Source organism: Amblyomma mixtum, chromosome 1 (assembly GCF_055824585.1).
Source record: "Amblyomma mixtum isolate Tamu chromosome 1, ASM5582458v1, whole genome shotgun sequence".
In the NCBI taxonomy this organism is placed as follows: domain Eukaryota; kingdom Metazoa; phylum Arthropoda; class Arachnida; order Ixodida; family Ixodidae; genus Amblyomma; species Amblyomma mixtum.
The window spans coordinates 247323320-247344676 of NC_143012.1; the positions used below are offsets into that span (position 1 = coordinate 247323320).

The 21357-nt window shown below is 43.7% G+C and overlaps 1 protein-coding gene across 1 annotated transcript in view; it reads right to left on the reverse strand.

The window, feature by feature from the left end:
- Nucleotides 1–20348, reverse strand: part of LOC149371413 (guanylate cyclase soluble subunit beta-1-like) — a 119075-nt gene extending 98727 nt beyond the window's left edge. Inside the window, exon 1 of the mRNA XM_089565655.1 lies at nucleotides 20215–20348. Coding sequence (XP_089421781.1) covers nucleotides 20215–20217 — 3 coding nt within the window. The 5' untranslated portion in view covers nucleotides 20218–20348. The remainder of the gene's footprint in view (nucleotides 1–20214) is intronic.
- Nucleotides 20349–21357: the final 1009 nt, after the last annotated feature.

Consider the following 21357-nt stretch of genomic DNA (forward strand, 5'->3'; position numbering starts at 1 on the left):
CTGCTAGATATTTTATCCATAGATATTTCATCCACTCCGTTCTAATTAGAAATAGAATCCTTTCAAAGCGAAAGCATTGGCATATAGCTACTTTTTCTTAGTGACGTCCTCGCAGTGCTTACCGGCACCGCAGTGACCACAAGCAGATCATATGTCTCTGCTATGTGCTCCTAATTTCGTTATTTTTGTAATGCTTGCTATATTTTCTACGGTAGAAATCTGATCACTTCTATTTTCTTCATGTGGAAATTACACTGTCATTTTGTTGCGAAAAAGAGAATAGCATGTTTTAGTGAAGAGGGTTGAGTACATTCAACTTCAGACTTGTACTGGATAAAAGGATATTAGATTCAACGGAGGAAAACGAAACCATTTCGTGGTTTTTAGAGCTCTCAAGATTTGCAAGCTGCATTACTCAAGACAAATAAATTTTGGGAAGAAAGAGACGATTGCGAACTCTTTCAAAAAGCATGAAATTCAAAAAATGGCGCACAGCAAACAGAAAAAAAAGAAAAGTGGTCCAAACTCCTGGAAATTAAAGTGATATGAGATCTCGGACTGCCTTCTTTAGAGTCCTTGATTGAAGCTCACCTTATATTGGCGGTTGCACTGAAACAGACTACCTGTTACTTATTTCGTATAGTTTTAGTAGCCAATATTTGTCACATGATTTATGCTACAAAATTAGGGGATTAAAAGTTCTTTCGCCTTAGTTGCCTGGTCGCCTTGAACCAACCCTATGCTTTGATCGTTTTTGCGTAAATTTTACTTTGGAGAGGCGAGGTTGAATTTTCGTGTTTCTTTATAAACTCGTTGAGTTTGACAATTAATTCAGATGAAGAACATCAACACGAAAAAGCAGCGCTACAGAATAATTGATCAAAACTCAATAAAGTTGATGGTTCGATGTCAGTGGGGTTTAGTATTTAGGGTATCGCTCACCAGTGGACAGAAGTGTGTCGGTGATGCCGGGTGCATCCCTATGACGTGCAGCTTGAGCGTGCCAGTTTCAGGAAGAGCAATATAGAGAAATATCTCCCATTGCAATGCAGTAAGTGCAAAGACTGTCAACACACACCTTGACCAGACCCGTGTCTTCAGACATTATATTTTGAAAGACGTACGTACTTGCGCGAAAGACGGGTCGAAAACAAGGAAACACAAACGACATGTACAATGTGCAACTTCCAGCTAGTTTATTTCATAGAAAGCTACACATTTATACTCTAGAGGTCAAACACAGCGATAAAAACCGTCGCATGCGCGTTTCACGTCAGCATACCGCCACCACAGGTGCTGCCTGATTACATCAAAAGTTCCAACAACCCCCGGCACTGCTATCAAGAAAGAAACATGAATCATGAGGATCATTCATCTTCCCTACTTGATAGCAGTGCCGGGGTTGTTGGAACTTTTGATGTAATCAGGCAGCACCTGTGATGGCGGTATACTGACGTGAAATGCGCATGCGACGGTTTTTATCGCTGTATTTGACCTCTAGAGTATAAATGTGTAGCTTTCTAAGAAATAAACTAGTTGGAAGTTGCGCATTGTAGATTTCGTTTGTGTTTCCTTGTTTTTATTTATTTATTTTATTTTATTTGAAAATACTGCAGCCCCATTCTAGGGGCTATAGCAGGAGTGGGTACAAAAATGTGGAACAATTCCACGCATACAAGAGTACATTACAAGCATTACAAATATAAACGCTAGAAAAACAACATACAATGCTACGACTCTATTGCCGACGCAAAATCAGAGATTGATAGTGCACGAATGTTGCCATCCAAAGAATTCCTACTCTCCACAGTGAGCGGAAGAAAACTGTATTTGAAAACGTTAGTGCTGGCAAACAAAGGTTGGATATTAGGATCGTGATGGCTCCTGGGTGCAGATGGTTTTGAAAACGAGATATGCTTACCCTCTGAAAGGCAATTAGCAGAATGGACTATGGAGTGAAGAAGTTTTAAGGACTCAGTTCTTCGGCGGGATGCAAACGGGCTTAAGTTTAGGGAAGACATCGCAGATGAGGGTGAAAAATGAAAGTCGTAGCGGCAAAAAATAAATCTTACAGCTTTACGTTGCACAGATTCTATTTGATAGATTCTATTTGATCGCTCCGTCTTTCGCGCAAGTACGTACCTCTTTCAAGCTATGAACCAACTCGCCCAGGTTAGAGTTTTAATAGACATTATATGCACAATATAGCCAGGAAAATCTTCGAGACTAACATCATAATAGAATACACGCGTCTGTGATAGCACGCCATCAACCAGGAAGTCAGCATTGTGGGTAGGGACTTTTTATTCGCTCTTCTATTGAGCTGCATCTTCCTCGCTCTATATAAACATATCAGCTGAATTCGAAACTTCCAAGAAGCGGCTGGGTGGTGATTGTTGTGAGCAATATTTCTACGCAGGACGCGACCTCTTCATCGAACTAAACTAATCGGCAAAACTAGGGCGCTGCTCGCACGGACCGAATGAGCATTATTGAAGTCTGAGGCGAACATCCCATAAAAAGGAAGACGGAAAAGAAGGTGACAGAACACAGGCCATATTCTCTTCTCTATTCTATACATTTCCGCACCGTCTCCTCCAGGGTTTTCTCGAAGTATCAAGTCACTGAACTCGCTATTCTGACTAAACAAAAGGAAAAATATTAGTTGACCATTCACCCTTCAAAAGAAGGTGTATCATCTCTTGTCTATGTTTTTCACGCCAACGCATAATTTAGATCAGAATAATATATGTAACTCATTTTAAGTAAGAAAACCACTTCGAAAGTGAAAGCGCTTTTGCCCCGACCAATTTCACTCCAAGCAAACCGGTTTCTTGGAATTAAAGCCGCATTCAGTTGTAATTTCTCAACAACATTATGGATACTGTACAAGGCAAATAAAGGAAAACTGGTAAACTCTGTGAAGCTACTCAGCAAAGTTGCAGAATGAAATGTTTTATTCATCAATTGCTGTTATATTTAGAGGCAGTCCTCTCGAGAAAAGTTGAAAATTCGGAGAGAAAACCACCTTCCACAGCACGATTTGGATTATCAAGCTGAGCGTGCATGACTGAGGCGTCTACTACACCATTTTATTGTCATTCTTTTAAACGTAGCTTTAGACCACCGCCTATCAATTCCAAAGAAACCGGGAGATTAAGCTTGCTGTATTGTTATCGGAAAAAGTAAAAACAAGACAGGATCCAATGGAGCGTGGTTCTTTCTAAAAACGTAGTTCACATTTTTTCTCTCGATAAAATGTCAGACGTTCAGGCGCACATTAGCTAATTAGATTTTTTTTTTTTCAAAGATGAAGCACGCCTATCCAACGATGCTAAATTAAGGATCAACCTTGCAGATGTTAAGTCCTGTATCGTCGCCCGTATGGTGGTTAATGAGGAACTCGGTTTTGATCACCTACTTTTTATTAAACACTTGCTTAAAGCCGTTCAGTCATTTCTGCAGCAGCAGTTCATTAAGGTTATGAGCAGAAAGCGCACCTTTTTTGCCCTCTTGAGAGTTTTTTTTTTATGAGTCCTAAATTAGCTCGCACCAATGCTTTCCAACGAGGATAACGTCGTAATAAATTGCCTGACACACAAATCATGCCTGGATTTGTGTTTCCTTTTATTTCTTCGTGAAAAAACTGTGGAAGGGGACTCCGGTGGGAACAGTACGGAAGGAAGTAGCAGCTCCACTGTGCAGTTGTCCTCAACAAATTGAGAAAGATAGCTGCTTATCTCGAGCAACATAAAGTTTTTGGTCTCGGACTATGTCTGCATGTTCATCGATGTTTTCATTTTTTCTTTGCTTGTGATATTTACAATCACGTCCAAAAAAAGTGCACGAACCTTTTACGCTGATGACGTGAGTGCTTCGCTAACGCTACGACTCCATCGGCAGACGCCCACTCACACTTCGGCTGGCTGTTTGTAGTCGAAGTCACGGTGTTTAAACTTAACAAAAACAAATTGAGAGAAAACATGCGACTTCTAAGCGCCCTTTCGTATTGCGGGCATCGCTTGTCTCCTCCCATGTTTCCTTAAATTCCCGTTTGGGGAAACAAACTCCCCTTTCATCAGTGCACCGAGTGAGGAGGGTTTGAGGGGGGGGGGGGGGGTAGATCAGGGTATTTTTGTTTGTTTTATTCCTTCAGAACGCTTCATCTCAATTGTTCCACCGCTGATCCATTTACATCCTCCCCTCTCCAACTCGACTTTTTAGGCGCAAGTTCTCGGAAGAAAACACGCCTGTTTTTTCGCTGATGTTAACGACAAAATATCAAGTTTCTCGCGCACTTCTCGCAATGCCACGTTTTTAAATTTCTTGTGTTCGTTGTAGGTTTGCGGTTTCGTGCGACCGTGCACTGTGCGGTTCAGCTATATATCTTCTCTTGTGGAGTGCAGTTCAATGGAGCTAAGCGTTGCGGATAGCTCTATCCCTATATGTTCCATGTGCTTACAGTTGTTTTCGTTTTTCAACCCTTTTGTCGCTGAGGTGGTTATAGTCATCGCATCACAAAAGTGCTTCGTGAGCACAGTTTCGCAACACTGGCGGCACGTGTACTTGTTTTCGTATATTGTTTTATTGACAAAAGAAAACGCGAAATGGATCCAAGCAGATTCAGTTTCGTTCCGCCTTTGTCACTCTCACTCTTCTAAGAAAAGTTTTTAGCAATGCTGTCTCTGAACTGCAAAGGCTTAGTTCCTGTCCGTGAAGCTCACGGCGAGGTGTAGTGATTCCGCGACTCACGGCCTGTGTCACCATTTCAGCGCCCGTCGATGAACCCTCCTTTGTTATCCTGCAGTTATTTTCCTGGCACCAGGCTTCAGATATACTAAATGTTTTATCCTTATAGCTTTACTTCTCCTTGGTACTATACTTGTTGACGACGGAATGGTATCGAATAGCTCAGTTTTTCTCACTTCTGTAAATGTTTCTTCTATAAAGCGATTTTCTGGTGTCAGAAAATGACATTCGCTCAGAACAAAACAAATAAACTCTCTGTCGCAGACCTAGAAGCTCAAGCGATCATCTCAGTAATCCCTCGGTTTAGGGCTACTCAATAGTTGATAACATTGCCGTACCGGTTATATCGATTTCTTGATTTGCAGCCAACATCTCTTAAAAGCGACGATAGTTTAACCCTACGTTTTCAATGCACCGCTCTTCACTCCGTAGAGCCGCGTCATATTACTGCATCTAGGACAGTTACGGAACCTTCCGGTATTACAAAACACCGAGGGCTGGCCTGTGAATTTCGCACCTCGTTTTCACGAGCGTTTCGTCCTCGCGCGAATAGCCCTGATTCGATTCTCGGCCATTCGCTATCCACGAGTGCACGCAAGACTAGGTCATTGGAGGCGATGCATGGAACCGATGGTGAAGCGCTGCCTGTCGGGACGGAAATGGTTGCTGCAAATAGCTTAGTTTCGACAGGCCAGCCGATCAATGAGGTTACGCGCGCCCCACTTGTGAGGGGGCGACATTGCTGACCGATATTGTCCGGGGACCTTCTTTCTTTGGGCTCCCTATCGACGCAAAAGGAAGGGAGCGCACTGGGAGTTTGCCGACTTCTTAGCGTGTTCCGCCTGCGCAGCGCCATCTTTTAAACAACCTAAGCTCGACGCTCTTAGCGCTATTTTTAGCGAAAGCACTGAAATCTGGAGTTTAAGCTCCCTTGAAGTGCTGTCCGTTCGTTTTCGTTGAAGCCATATTTTTTGTTCCTCACATTTTTACAGCCATACAATGGTTCCTGTCAACACCCACGCGAAATGTGAGCTAGAAAGTCTTTCCCGAAGAGGAACAGAAGGGAAGACAGACATGTTCACTCCGCTACAAGAGACAAAGAATAGTTATTTCTTCCAACTGAAGTCAGAACTTGAAGTTGTAGTTAAAAATACAAAAATATTTCGCAGCAACGTATACAATTCTGTGTAATTATTCGCTGCAACAGCTAATCACTGCATTTACCTCTGGTTGTATAGAAAACTTCTAGACGGCTCGTTCTTATGCCCTGAGATATACCACTATATCTTAGCAAGTCACCACAAATCATGAAGTCTTAATAACAGCTGATATGGTATACAGAGAGGTCTGTTACTATCTGCCCGCAATAAAATAAAATATTCGTTTGCGCCAACTACTGTACTAATCGAAAGCAAGCATTGCTCACAAGGTAGTATATTATTGTCTGCGTTCTTTGAGATGTAATTAAATATTGGTACTTGCCAAAATTTCTTTTGTAATTATTGAATTACTAGCGTCACCCGCGAGTAGAGTTTTCAGAATTGCTAGCTGAGAAGCGAAAGCAAAGAACTGCGCCACCTGCTGGATAGAAGAGCAACCGGTGGCTTGTCGGCACGTTGTGCGGCTACTTCAAGATTCCTTTACGTCCGCTCGTTAAAATTAAAGTAAAGAAAGGAGCCATCCTTCCTCTAGATAAAACACCGCAAAAAAATTCAACAGTAAGCTCCAAAACAAAACAACAATTTGTCCATCCACTCAGCAGGACTTTGAGTTGCTTCATCGTCCGGCAGGTGAAGCAGCGTGTGCATCAGCCGCTTGGCTCTAGTCTGCCCAAACTGCACTCGCTGCTGCCAGCAGTTTGCTTATAATTGTAGAAAAATCGGCAAGTACCAAGGCTTAATGACATCTCGAAGTACGAAGGCCACAAAATACTACCTCTTGAGCGATGTTTTCTCTCGATTAGGCCACTACCCAGCACACAGGATTTTTTTTTTAATCCGGACAGTTAACTTCGGAAGTGTGTTTCTTTACGCTCCACCGTGAGTCAGATCAAAGAATTTGTAGTGCAGACGAACGAAACCAAACTCTAAGGTTGGAGATATGGTCGTGAAACGTGATGTAAAAAATCTGAAAAACTTATTTTTGTCCCTAACACGGTTCGCAGAGATTACCGAGGCTTTCATTGTTCTAGTGAAATATGAAATAATTTTGCGAACAACAAAAGCGAGTAAGTAACCATGAGTATACAGTTCCGAAACAAGTGGACTTTGCATGGGCCATTGGTTCACGTTAATAGCTGACTGATTATGCAAAAAGACAAGAGCGCGAGGAGGAAACGAGAAATAAACTTATATACAGCCGCACCACGCAGTCTATTCAGTGAGCTAAAAAGAAAATAATGAAGTTTTCTTCATCTTCTATTGTGGAAAAAAAAGATACTAAAAAGGGCTCCGGTCTACGCCAGACAGGATCCAAGTGAGGCGTGGTGACATCGTGAACGTCTTCGCTAGGGCGGAGACTCGACTCGAGAGGAATCCCCTGTGTGGCCTTCGGTGCCCGTGGCTGCGATCAGTCATTTGGGCGAGTGATCAGAAAAGAAAGAAAATGAAAGATGAAAAAAAAAAGAAGGAAGCTGACTGCAGCGATTTTGTTGAGGTCGGAGACATACGTTATCGTCGATCGCTGACGACGCAACAATGGTACTTGTTCGGGAGGCGATCACGTGGCGCAGTCGATGAAAGAGCCCCCTCCTTTTCAAGACACCCATTTTATTATTCTCGTTCTGGCTTCGTGCCCTTCAATTCACGTCGTTTGTATCGCTTTTATATGGAAGTAGTCGTTCTTGTTTTTTACGTTTTTGTAACAGCGCCATGTGTGACCGAGCTTTTATGAACGGCCTTGCATATTTCCTAACAGAGCCACCCAAGCTTTTCTCGTTTCTGTCTCTTGAAGTGGCAGATGCTGCGGTTTCGTATTCTGTTACATGCAATACAGTAAGAAAGCCCCTAAATAAGTCATTTCTTCACTTGCAGACCTAGAAATGGCATTTTTGTCTGTTCTGCTTACAGAAGCTTTATTTTATTTCCTGGAAGTTGTTCAGCACACGTATCCAGAAATTCTGAAGCAGCGAATTTTTCAGGCAGAAGTTGTTTATGAACGCAATTTTTTATTTACCGTAAGTTTACACTATAACCATCGGTATATAAGCAAATTACCTCACGGCAGGCTTCCATTTTTTTACTATTAACGATTTTTCTATCGTTAAAACATTCTTAATTGGTTTTCTGTGCTAGTAATAACTAATCGATACAACCGATGGATGGATTCCGAAAAAAAATGATCTAGTTACGGATTAGAAGAATAGATATGACCATCGATATTTTGTCTAAAGCATTTTAAAATCTGCCGCAGTTGACTTAAAATTTAAACTGATGTCCAAGAATTCTGCACTTGTATGAAAAATTGAGTGATCTTCATTTTTTATGTAGAGTTCTTTTTTTCTCTCTTTTCCCAACAGCGATCGTGAGTAACAACATGGCCGCGTATTGACTGAAATATACTCCTTCCAGTTCGTTACTCTTTTCAAGCAGTAAGAAGAGAGCTACTGCCCACTGTCGCTCCGTTTACATCTCTTATTCTGGCGATTCGAAACAAAGAAATGGCTGTTTCAATAGTTCTTTCGATTCAGAATTTTTTTTCCATTCAGAAATTTTTGCCCGCCAAAAACAAAACAGAATGCAAGACCTGGAGTCGACTTATTTATTATGGAGTCGACTGGAGTCGACAAGACCGACTTATTTCATTTCATTTAATTTAGAACAATGTCATTGGTGTTGTCCACCACGACTTAAGACAGCGGGGAAGCTGTCACCAATAACAGAGAACGGGAACAAAGGAAACCAAAAGGAAACAAAAAAACAGTGCTCTTTATCCATTACCTTTGAAACTGAAGTCATTTGCGACTTGATCATGCAACAAAGTACTCGCTGAAATGGTACTCAAATGGAACTGAAATGGTACTCAAAAAAGAACTCATCTGGTAACGCGACTAGCAGAGTTGGTCATTACAGTGTCCAAAAAGCGAGAAATTAAAGTGTGTTTCTTCCTAACCTGCGAAGCAGAACAAATCACATTTGAACTCCTTCATTCCGTTTTACGGATTTTCGTGGAACCTGAGCATACTCGGAAGACCGCGGACTTCCACTGAAAGAAGAATGTGAGGTCTCGTCTGCGTCAATCCCGAGTACCTTCAGTGGGCTTAGGCTTTTTGCATACCCTTTGTAAGTGCATTGTGCTGAACCTGTTGTGTGGGCCTGCAAATCTCCAAGCTGCACAAGGCTACTTCATTTCCAATGCGAGATCGACTTCGGTAAAAAGCAGGCTTTGCTCACGTTGGCTTTGCCTGTCATGCATGATGCATGAAAGGCGAGTACGCCAGAGTACGCCACCTCAGTGCAGGCCTTTGTATACGAACTGCGCCGAATTCAAGCGACATTTTCGTGACATTTACGAACGCCATTGTTCGCTGCCGTTCGTGTGCGACATGGCGTGAGAAATCTCTTTCAAGGTTTGTCACTCTTGGCTGTCCACATTTGTTTTCTGCATGCATAACTGATATTTGTCAACAAAATAAAATAAGAATAGAGAGGTACAGGTACACCACCCGTCAAAAGGTTTTCAGAGCGGAAATTTTGTTTTCAGCCGCGTAATGAAGCATTCAACGCTCGGTCAAGTTGTAAACTTTGGCAAAGCCGTGCAAAACATTGCACTAGCATTTCAGAGCCCTTTCGTCTTTCACGACACCTGAAAGGTTGAACTACACTGGTCCGAAGCAGAGAAAGTGGCCGAAGTCTTTTAACCTAGGCTACTTCTTTCAGAGTGAATGATTCTTGGATTTGTGGCATGCATGATTAACATTCAAATATTTAATTTTTTATAGCGCGAAAGTTCATGTACGGCCATCTGTGCACTTTTCAGCACCTGCGCCTATAAGGGGGGAAGAAATTCCTAAAAATATTTACCAAAGAGTGCAAACTGCTCATTCGAGGCGTAAATAACGATATCGATTGTTCTTGGGCATAAGCTGATGTGCACATCTCGAGACACATTTCGCTTCTGTTCACTTAGTTTTATACATGCGTGCATGCGGTCATCCTGCGCTGCATTTAAAAGCTGTTTTTCATCAACAAAATCAAGCCAGAAACATATGCAAATTGAATCAACAATTCAGACAATCTTAACAAGAAAAGAAGCCGGTTATTACAAGAACTATTATACAAAGTACTCACTTTAGTCAGATGGTCGCTTTCTGTTATGGAAACACGCAGCGAATGACCGAAACCAAATGTACTAGAAAGCATACCTGATGTACTGAAGTTTTCGAAGAATGTGGTTTTTCAAGGAGTTTTGTGTGTCTGCACACTATCGAAAGTTTGTTCAGTTCGTTGCCTAAACGTGTTTTATGGGTCAAATAATCGAACTGCAGCGATATTGTCAACCTACGACATTTCGCAGCAGCGTATACTCTCAAGCACAAGTGCTTAGCTGCCAGAACCATGCGGGAGCTTCTGTAGCTGTCTTAGCATGTGAGCGACGCATAAAGAACTTTTCCTCAACTTCCTGAACTAAATTCCTATCGGCCATCGCGGTAGCTCAGTAGTTATAGCGCTCGGCTTCTGTCCCGAAATACGCAGGCTCGATCCCGGTCAGGGCGCGCGTATTTCGGTGGTCGCGATATTGATAAAGGTATGTGTACTGTGCGATGTCAGTGCACGTTAAAGAACCCCAGGAGCTCGAAATATGCTGGGCCTTCACTACGGCGTCGCTTTGGGACGTTGAACACGCAGATACTAATAACCAAACCATAATTTCCTAACTTCTTCACGATTACTTCCGAAACTTGCTTGCCCCAGAGGAAGGCCGCTGTTCGAGAGGTTTTCGTCATATGCAGAGGTATCTACAGAATCTGGTCATTTTCGTGAATTTTTGCGTTCTACTTCTTGCTACTCATAACGAAATTCAAAGCAAATGTTTATTCCTGGGCCTTTTCACTGAGCAGGCTTCTTCCAAGGATGTTTTTTACCCTAAGAAAACTTTTGAATCCGCTTCTCAAGACGCGCAGAGCGCGGAAGGATGTTGAATTTCTAAATCACTGGTTGTTCAGAAAAATTCACTCTTTCTCTAGGAATCGATTCAATGCTCACAATATGTCGCCACCATGGCCGCTACGAACGAAGCGGAAGTTACATTAGTCGCCGTCGACTGCCATCAACCTCCATTGTGAACAAATAGAGAAATAACATAGAAATGATGTTATCGTTGAAGAAAAAGGAAGGGAGGGGGAGGGGGGGGGGGCGACTTTCTTTGGCGACATAAACCCTTGCCCGACGCTGACCTCTAATTTAGTCGATGGAAACTACAGCCTGCGCCATCTGCGCTCGCCGACCCAAGCACGTTCATGGCTCATGCCATTTTCTTTCTCGCTTTCATTATTCAGCCAGCTGGAGTGAGCCGCTATTCAGGGAAAGCTAGAAGAGTGGAGGTACTTGACCGGAATGGCTTCAGGCAGGTGCTTCAGTCCAGGCCTCATTAGGACCTCCATCAAGAACCACCCATAAATAATCGTGACGCGCCATCTCGAGGCATGTTTATTGGGGCCGTTTAAAAATATTATAGTTATAAGCACGTGCGCATGGCACGTGACATGAGAGTCTGTTTCCCCGCATGCTGCTCCCAAATGAGGGACAAAACAGACATTCTACCAGTGTGCGGACATTTTTGTTGCACTTTAACTCCGAAATTTCAGAATTAAACGAGCTCGGAGGTACCTTCACTCCACCGTTCTTAAAGGTCCTCATCGCTTACTCAGCGCGAGGCGCTTGAAAAACTTCTAGACAACCGACTCTCACGCCATAGCCTTTCTACACAGAATGGCAGCAGTAAAGCTGCTTTGAAGTTCAAATCAGTCGGCAACATTTTGTCAAGGAGGCTCAATAAGTTTTCTTGTGAGAGCTAACGTGTAAAGCTACACGATAAAACAAGATCTTTCTTCCTCAGGCCTGCCCAAAGAGTGGAAAGTAATTAAAGCTTAAAAAAGTGCAATCCACTGAAAATTGCTGAACGTTTCTCACTCCACCATCCGTTTATTCTTCGATTATACGACTGCACACAGCACCACCAAAAATATTTCCCCATAAACGTTCCCTGAGGGTAGCTCGAGCACCCGCGCGACCAATAAGAAGGCGACATTCCAGCAACTAAGTGGTACCCTGCATCTGCTGATTTTTGTTGCATAGACGGCTGTTTCTGGGTGTCTTCGCATAGTTCTAACGCGCTAGAACTAATGGTGCAACTCTCAACATGAAAACGATTGTTCCTTGCCTTCACTGTTGTAGGTACTCGAGGTCAACGAGGCAGTATGCAGTGCCTTAAGTAGACTGACCTCAAATACCGCTTTCCTGCCATTTTTGCATATCAGGCTATATAGCCTCATATGCCATATGTGGGGCTATATATATAGCCCCACATCGCCACTTCGGCCTTCCGGATGCAAACAGTTATGGTCGCAAAAAGTGTCAAGCGCACGAAACCTCTCCTCTACATATTCGGGGACTGTTGAACTGACTGAACGAAATAGGAATAGCGGAGCAGTGGTACGGCGCATCACACGATGACTGACGGACTGGATCGTGCAACCCGCTTGCGTATTCTGAACTCCTGAGGGGCAACGAGTGCGCCATCCAGACGGAACACTAACACTTACGCATAGTCTTCGATAACAATCGCATTGATCGTCTATAAATTTCTGTTATCATTGTTTTCTATTTTGCACTTTCACTTATGCAGCCTCTTGGGTTTTTTTTTGTTTTCTTTATTCCTTCTTCAGTTTTGCGCGACCAACTGCATATTTCTTCCATGGATATTTGGCTTATACCCTGTTCTTGTCGCTGTTGTTCTACTGACACAATTGTGAACGCCCTCTTTGCGATTTTGCCCTCACCCATTTCTCCTCGATGCTGGTGAGGTACTCATCAATAAATAAACATCCCTGATACTTACTCATACAGATTGAAACTTTCTGCTATAGTGACACCGAGGTACGTTTATTGAAAGCTTCAGTCAATAGCTAAAATGATATACATGGTCTGTTCTGAAAGTAGTAGGACTCATTTTTTTAAACAAAATTTATTCAAGAGAATAGTACAAACGATTACAATTTTTCAAGGTAGCACCCTTCCGCACCTACACGCTGCTGCCAATGCGTTTTACAGTTTTCGTACGCCTCCAGGAACGCCTGGACCGGAATGCTGTTTAGCTCCCTCGTCACGGCCTGTTGAACCACCTCTACCGATCCGCGATGTTTCCCCTCAAGCGTCGATTTTATTCTCAGGAATAGAAAAAAGTCTGGCGGGGCCAAGTCGAGGCTGTAGGGGGGCTGAGGCAACGTTGCCGCCTTGTGCTGGGCAAAAAATCGGGGTCCTCATTCACATGATGAAGAAGATCCTACCGCTTAGCCTTTTCCTCCTCTGACAACACTCCCGGCACCAACTTCGCGCACGCTTTCCTCATGGATAAGTTTTCTGTCACGATCTCAAAAACTTGGGTTTGAAGAATGCTCAAGTCATCAGCAATCATTCTGATACTCATTCTACGATCACTGTTAAGTAAATGTTTCACTCGCTACACATTTTCGTTGGTCATGCTGGTCGAAGGGCGTCTGGAGTGGTCGTCTTCCTCCACTATTTCCTTACCTTCTCGGAAAAGCTTGTGCGACTCAAAAAACACCAGATCTACTTATGTAAGCGTCACCGTAGGCCTCCTTAATCATGTTGTGAGTCTCTTTGCCCGTTTTACCAAGATATACTCAAAATTTGATCGCGTATCGCTGATCCAGTAAACGCTCGACGATTCTGCGTGACGAGACGTTTCGACAGGGGTTCACAGTACAAGCGACCTCCTCTCTTCAACAGCCGAGAGCCGGCTGCCGATTTTCCCCAGCATTCCCAATATCCCCTTCAACGATCCTGCACGCGCAGACCACCTCTCGTCCGCCCGTTCGCCCAGGAAAAAAACCAGTCCTACTACTTTCAGAACAGACCCTGTATTGTTGGGGAAACGACGGGAAGCATTTTTACGACTTAATTTTGTATACAAACCTTTTTTTTCTGGCTGGGAGACGCCTGAAGTGAACCGTACTTGGGTATAGGAGCAAGCATTTATAGAAACAAATTTTGTGTGGTCGAAAATTATGAATGAATCCAACCAATCAAGAAGTTTCGAGGGCAGATCTGTTTTAGTTTGTAAATTAGTCGGTGCAAGAAATGAGCTCACGTACTTAGTTAAAATCTAAGAAGGTGACATTAGCCTTGCCACCGCTTTGCAGTACACTTACAAAGATATGAGACACACTGACTGTGGAATAGAGTATTCGTAATTCGCGCTGGAGAGGAGTAAGCTCCATGTTGTCGTTTATGAATGTAGGTCTGTAGTTAGTTCCGTACGTTTAAAGTCTATGGAAATTACTGATACCGAACGACAATTAGTAATCAAGCCAGTATCAGCGCATTCGATCTTGGAGCAAACAAATTCCGAAGCGCACAGCAAAATTCGAGTCTCTGCTTTGCCTAAATACGCGCTAGTGTGTTTCGGCTGGCCTGTTATAAGTGTTAATAAGTGCTTCAAATTTGTTTGCTCCCTCTTTTGAAAGTGCTTGAATCTGCTTGATCTTGTTTTGCCGCCGTTGTTAAGTTACTTTTTGTGATTTTTTTAGCTGCAAACGTGAAACGGACTCGTGCTTTTTACAGTTGCTGAACAGGATAAAAGTAACCGACGTTTCCCATACTCACTAGATTACGGCACATGTTTTAAAATCGGCCGCAGAAAAACATTTCGCCACGCTAAACCCCATTTTATGGCTCCAGCTTCTTTGGTTTCATTTCAAATTTTCTACTGCCAGGTATCAGCAATAGACAGCACGCTTGAAAGTGCTTAGACTCACCACTAATGGTACTTCCGCTGTACAGCGGCCTGACTTGCCACTGTTTCATCGGAATGCAAGCGAGACTCTCTCCAACATATCTTCCGTTTTGAGCACACTCAGGTCTACATTAGACTGCCAAGCAATGGAGCGCTTACAGTACGATAATATTTGTCCTGCATTTCATGCGCATGGCTAAACCGACATGGTACGAGAGCCCTTACCTATATATTTCTCTGCACGAACCCTGTACTTGCTTGTTTGATTACGTAAGTTGCGTAGAGACTGAAGCCCTGTGATCACTACGAACGGGGATGTCTCAGGCCCAGGGATAACTCAGTGATTAGACTGCGTGGCCCGAATCAGGGTCTCGTTGAGATTCCTAAGCCCCTCGACCGAAAGCGGCTTACGCTAATCCTATTCCAAAAACGACCTCGCTACACGCTGTTGTGCAGCTCGTGTACTACTTCGTCTTCCCAGCTGACTTCAAAACAGCAGAAGAGAGGAGTGACGGCGCTAGGCAGGCCCTGTCATTGATTAAACATTCTAGTCGGTAACGTCGGTGAAGTTTCCCCCTAATCATTCATTTAGCTTGTGTCCCTGAGCTATAAGTTGCGAAGTTCATCAGCGCTTGCAGCAGCTGTGTTCTCTCTGCCGGGAACGCGGTCGCTTCATTAAAAAATTAGGTTAACTACCAAAAACAGTGATAATCCACTCAATCCTCTCGATTATGTGACACAGTGAAGGATGATGTGTTGGCATATGTATTATACTTTCACGCAGCTCACTTTGGGTTCTCTTGGCAACTGCGAGTAAATTTGACACCGCAGTGCTTGCAACGCTTCAATAAGTTAAAAAATAACCAGTTTGCAGTCTTAGTTACACCCAGCATTGCAATTTGCACTAAAATAACCGAATCTTTGATTTTCGAAACTAAATAGACTCAGAAAACATTACACGCTTCGCAAAATTTCCCAAGCGCACATGTAGTTCCGGACTCAGAATCCCCTTGGATGTAATTCGATGTATTAAAGGCAAACATCTGAGGCTTCGTTCTAGCCGTTGGGTAAGATTTTATTGACTCGACCCTTGAGTTAAATTGTTTGTGAGCAGAAAAATCGAACCCGATTGTCCATGTTTGCGGGTGTTTGTTTCAAGTGCATTCGCAGTTTTCGTGCCACAGTTATGCCCAAATATGCGATGAAGATAGAAATAATATCACCAGCCGTTTATATTTTCTGCACACGCTATCGAAATGTAATCCAATTCATTACTTTCACGTCGAAAAAAATAATTTAGGGATGCGCCAAAACATAGCTGAATCACTTTCCAATTTAGAGTTTTAGCATTTCCCTGTCATTACATGTTCTGTACTTTTATTGGACTCCGAAAGTTTCGCAGTTAGGGTGTTTATTGTAATCAGCTGCTCAGCACTACGAAAATAAGCAAATTCTAATGTGCGAAAATGAACATGCGGGTAATCCAACCGGAATGTCCATGCCTCCAACGCACGGAGAACACATCTGCCGCTTCGGCATTCATTCGTCACATCACGTATTCGCGCAAAACTGCATACGACTCACGTATAGTAGAGAGCACTGGGCGTCGTAATGTCATATCGTTTTTCAGCGATGGCCATTAATAAACAAAATCAGCCTACAACTTACGATTCGCCGGCTGCCAAAGCCATGCTCCAGTGTTTGATCCGCTAAGAGCTTTCGAGTGCACGCGCTTCTGTTCATCCAGAATTGCTTGCACATTACTGCCCTATTTTTGTTTTGGCTGCCATGCCTGACAACTTTCACATGTCAGACTGGTCAAGTAGTTAAAATGGCTTCGACTGCATACAGCGGCTGGCACTGGTTGAGCGGAAAAAAGAAAAACATAAAAGACGGCTTACAGATCGAGTCAGGCATGTTACCAGAGAACCCCGAACTACCGACACGAATTAAAGCTTTCCAGTGTACCGCCTGTAATACCCCTGTCACTGGTGCTATAAGCACCCCAATTATAACTTTTGAGTTCGGGAGTTAACGTGCTTCAATCTCCATTTTCCTTTAACACCGATCAGCATTCTACGAGCTCTCAAAACTTCAGATAAGCCATGTCATTCATGTTTTCTTTTTCTTGTCCGCAGAGCTGCCATACCCACCAGTAAACACCGCGGCGTTTTACTAGAAAAGAAAACGTTTTTCTGTTAGCTTTTTGGAGCCACCCAAAGCATCTGTAGTCAAGAATGTCAATAAAAAGAACGAGCTTTTCACGAAGAAAGTCACTTTTTTGGGGGCGAGGAGTAATAGTACTTAGATGGCCTAGATGAACACAGGAGTTGATGAACTCTAGCCCACTTTCTGCACCATTTAGTGGGGACCAAAACCAGAAGTCCGTGTTCACTGCGATCATCGTCGCATTCTCTTTTGCTTCTCTTAAATCGTAACTTCAACTTAAAAATTTCTTCCACACCGTAAGCCAACTGAATCAAATCTGACGCTATGTTTTTGTCAATGATAATTGTCTGGCGCACCAATTACGTTTAGTTGCAGACCGCATTTTCATAGGTACAATGAATGCAGCGCAATAAAATAAAATAACATAATCCTATCGGTGACTGAGCAGGACGTCAATCTTGAATGATGACTTTAGTGGTTAAAATTTGGGCTGACCAGATGTGCGGAGTGCTCGAAATCAATGCGTCACAGCTGAGTTGCCCTGAACTACCAGAGAACTTAAGGCCCTGTGAGGAGGAAGAAATTTCGCCTCACAGCTTTCATAGCACGAGGGTTTGAGACATGTTTGGAGCGCTGTGAGGTCAGTTGCAAAACTATGAGAAAGCTAGAACTTAGCCAAAGCAGGATAGTCTCTGCAAATCTTTAGTGGCAATAAGCACTTTCGTCTGGGCGAGTTGGTTCATAACAGCAATTAAAGGAATAAAATTGTGCAAAGGGGTTAAAGAACCACTATAAATAGTGGCAGACCACTATTTATGCATTCCGCTACCAACAATACAGACAGTTGGGTCAAGGCGACACGCGGTATACAATAACGCGTAACCGCTTTCTTCGGCTCAATATCCTGGCGAAATGCAAGTGCTTCTGCAGCAAGCTGACCGAATGCATGGAGCTGTGCGCGCGACTAAATGTCATGGCGCTTGCCCTGTGTACGCGAGATTCGATCGCTTCATGGAAGCAGACATTGGCGGCCGCTGCGACAGCATGTCAGCCGCGCTGTTTCTCTTATGGATGGGCACTGCTGCCCCTTTGTTGAGAGGCGTGCCACTGACGCCCACTGGCCGCCGCTTGCAGCCGGATATTCTGCTGCAGTAGTAATGTCCTACTGCCAAGCTGCGTCGTTAGTGTTCGAGTTTAACGCGAAGTACATCCGGGTAATAGTCTATGAAATGTTTGTAAGGAACATAACAAACAATTCACTGTTTATGCTCTTTTAAGGCAAGCCGTTACTACTTACTCTGCCCTCTAGTTCACGTGGGCACAATACCTCATCAAATGCCGCATACTGACACATGCAGGATGGTTTAAATCATGCTCTCTTCCTTAGCCAACAGTTTCCATATATTCTTTCCTTTTGCTCACAAAGAAAGGCACATTCGGTCACGGCTAAGAGGTGTTCAGATGCAGTTCCTCGTTTAAAACAGTTTGGAAAATGAAGTGCTGCCGAAATACTATGAGGAGGCGCATATCTTTATTAGCCAGATAAAGAAAATCTTCTCCCATATATTCATTATTCAGCGTAGCGGCCTCAGCTCAGAGTGAATTTGCTAATCGCACTCACGATTGTAAAAGCCAACTCTAGAAATTATATATGAACTGCGTATGCGGCTAATAAAGGTGGGTGTAAGTCATGATTACTTTTTTTTATTTACGAGCATTAGCGAACAAATGTTGTTGTTGTTGTCATGGTTAAGAACTCGAAATGGGGAATGCCTGAGAAGTAACCGTTAGTTTAAGGACTCAAACCAGCCGGTAAAAATTGAAATTGTGAACACTTAGTGGGTATAAAACACGACACAGCTCAGAAGCAGATTTCGGAAAGACTCAAGTTCTAGTCGCAAAAGTGCTTTATTGTTAATTGTATTCAAATTAACCACCTGAGTGATCCACAATGTAAATATTTCTACGAAGACCAAGTGGCTTCCAAGCCTCTGCGGATTTCTTCGAAACGCTCTTAAATAATGTTCGCTATTCAAATTGAAGTTTAGAAGGATTGCTCGCTAGCAAGAAGAAAATACAGACCATGGCCGACACAATTCACCTGCTTACTGTACTCTGAGGTTTTCTTCTCGCAAATTCTTGTGGGCACGGCAGTCGCTAGACTATCAGTTTAGGAATAAGGTTCACTTCACCACAAGAGTAGGTGTTTCTTTAGAGAAATAAAATGAACACGAAGAACAAGTTACCACAATATACTGGCATATAAGCACAGAGTAAACAATATATACGAAAAGCCCGCGCGAAAAATTTTTAACTTTGTTAGCAGTCGTTAGCTTCCACTGTCGTGTCCTAAACATTATAAGGTGCAACTGCCCCGAACAGTTCAACCTTATGGATGCTGTGCCTGTGTGCCTGAATTAAGGGGTTCTAACTCATAGCGAAGTTAGTATGTCGGCGTTGTAACTTTGCATTGAGTTTCAGGCAACGAAACAAGCATCGAAAATAGCAGTGCTTACATTCATGTTAGGATGTCATTCAGGAAGAGTCAGTGTGCTGTATTCAGGTTACGACAGTAAGAATGCGCGAAAAATTTGGCCCTTTTGAAAGAAAAAATTCATAGGATCATAGCTTCTCACCTTTAAGTGAGGGAACCTCATATAATTCATTGTGGGCTGTTGTTTACCGCGGGCAGAAGTCAGAGCGGAGAACACATCTTCTTTTAAGCTCCGCTTTACAAGTCACAATCCGCCACATCAGCGGCAAAGGACCGCTAAACCTAGCCCGGTTCCTACGCTCTCATCTCGTACAGGTTTAGCTGACCAGCAGCATTGTTGGCGCATGCTTTCAATCATGAAAGACGTGAACACACTGTGGAACATGGTTAGAAAGTCCCATATTTTTTCAGCTGCAGCCGTGTGTGAAATGTTATTTAGATTCGAGGTTCACTGTTATCTGCTCTCAAACAAGCGAAAAAGAATTTCTGAAAGCGAGCATACGGTGGCATGCGCTTAGAAGTCGAACCTGTGCTTCCCGAGGAAAAATGTTAAAATGGATGCTGGCCGACCTGTAGCGATCTTTCCACTTAACAAGCGTACATTTTCTTCAACATCCACGTCCGCAGCAAATAATCGTCGTTAAGCTGCCGTTCGAACAACACCACTTTTAAAGTATGAACACATGTCTCAGGACACGTTTTCTCTTCGCATAAAAGCCGAAATAATAAATTACATCTCACGCTGGGCTTTTTGATTTAATGTCTGCTTCTTCCGGGAAGAGGAACCACCTGTCAAAAGATGAGCAGAAAACAGCGGTGCCGCTCACCATGCTGGAGCCGTGCCGCGCCTGAAAGCGGCGGGCGTCCTCCTACGTCCCGGCGTGCGGTGGCGGCAACAACGGCGGCGGGAGTGGCGCGCCGAGCGGACCAGTCCATGCGGCCGCTGTCAGCGCAGCCGGTCCCCACTCTGTGCTCCGGCTGCGTTGGGCGGCTCTCTCCCCAAGAGGGAAGTGGAGGCTGAGCGAGAGAGGCGGAAAGGGGAAGGAAGAAGGGTGCGTGGGGTGTGCGCGCTAGAGCTGGCGCGCACCGCTCACCGGAGGCGCGCACCGGCTGGCCGCCCGACGCGGGACGCTCCTTAACTGTGCGCGTGGCTGGAAAGGAATGCGCGAGTGAGCGTTCGTAGTTTCGGCAGGGCGCAACTCCACTTGCCTCCTTTCTTATGATACGACGTGCAAGTAATGAGTACTCACTTCCTTCTTTACGCAAAGTTTGTGCGTTAGTTTCTCGTTAACGGCAAAATGATGTGGCGAAACGAGTTGTTGTTCCTCACAGCTTCCGGGTCTTTGATGGCAAGCCGAAACGATCTTATCTAATAGCCATTGAACCGTAGCTTCGCCAGGGGCACTTAACGTGAAAGAGAACTAGGCGGCAAGTGGGGAAGTTAGGCGGTGCTCCTAATGGTTAATGAGACTAACCGGCATAAATTCTCTTTAATGAGTGTAATTTATCTCATTCTATTGCATGCCCACTGTGCGCATTATTAAAGCCGTAAATACTCACTGCGCCTTAAGCGATCAACGCGTAAGCTCTCTAAACTTCGTTTGTGAGTATGCCTGTGTCTCCCAGGCTATTTAGTTATGACGATTTTTTTTCTGTATTCTCGTGTCCCAAACAAGCTACAGCTACAAATTTTCAACGAAGTATATGCATTCTTTAATGTTTTTTTTGCGGTTCTCGCGTTTATTCACCATTGATAGTCAAGCGTGGTGTTTGTAAACAAAGATGGCGCTGGGGTCGGCAGTGAAGCTGGCTTTAAGCAAAAAAGCAGCTTGCCTACAGTGCGCGAAGCAGACGTACTTTCGAAACCAATTCGCCTTTGTGACTGTTTGAAAGTTTGCACGTCACTTGAGGTTACAAATATTTTTGCTCATGCCCGGAAAGTGGTTCTGAACGTCTTCATCCTGTTGACC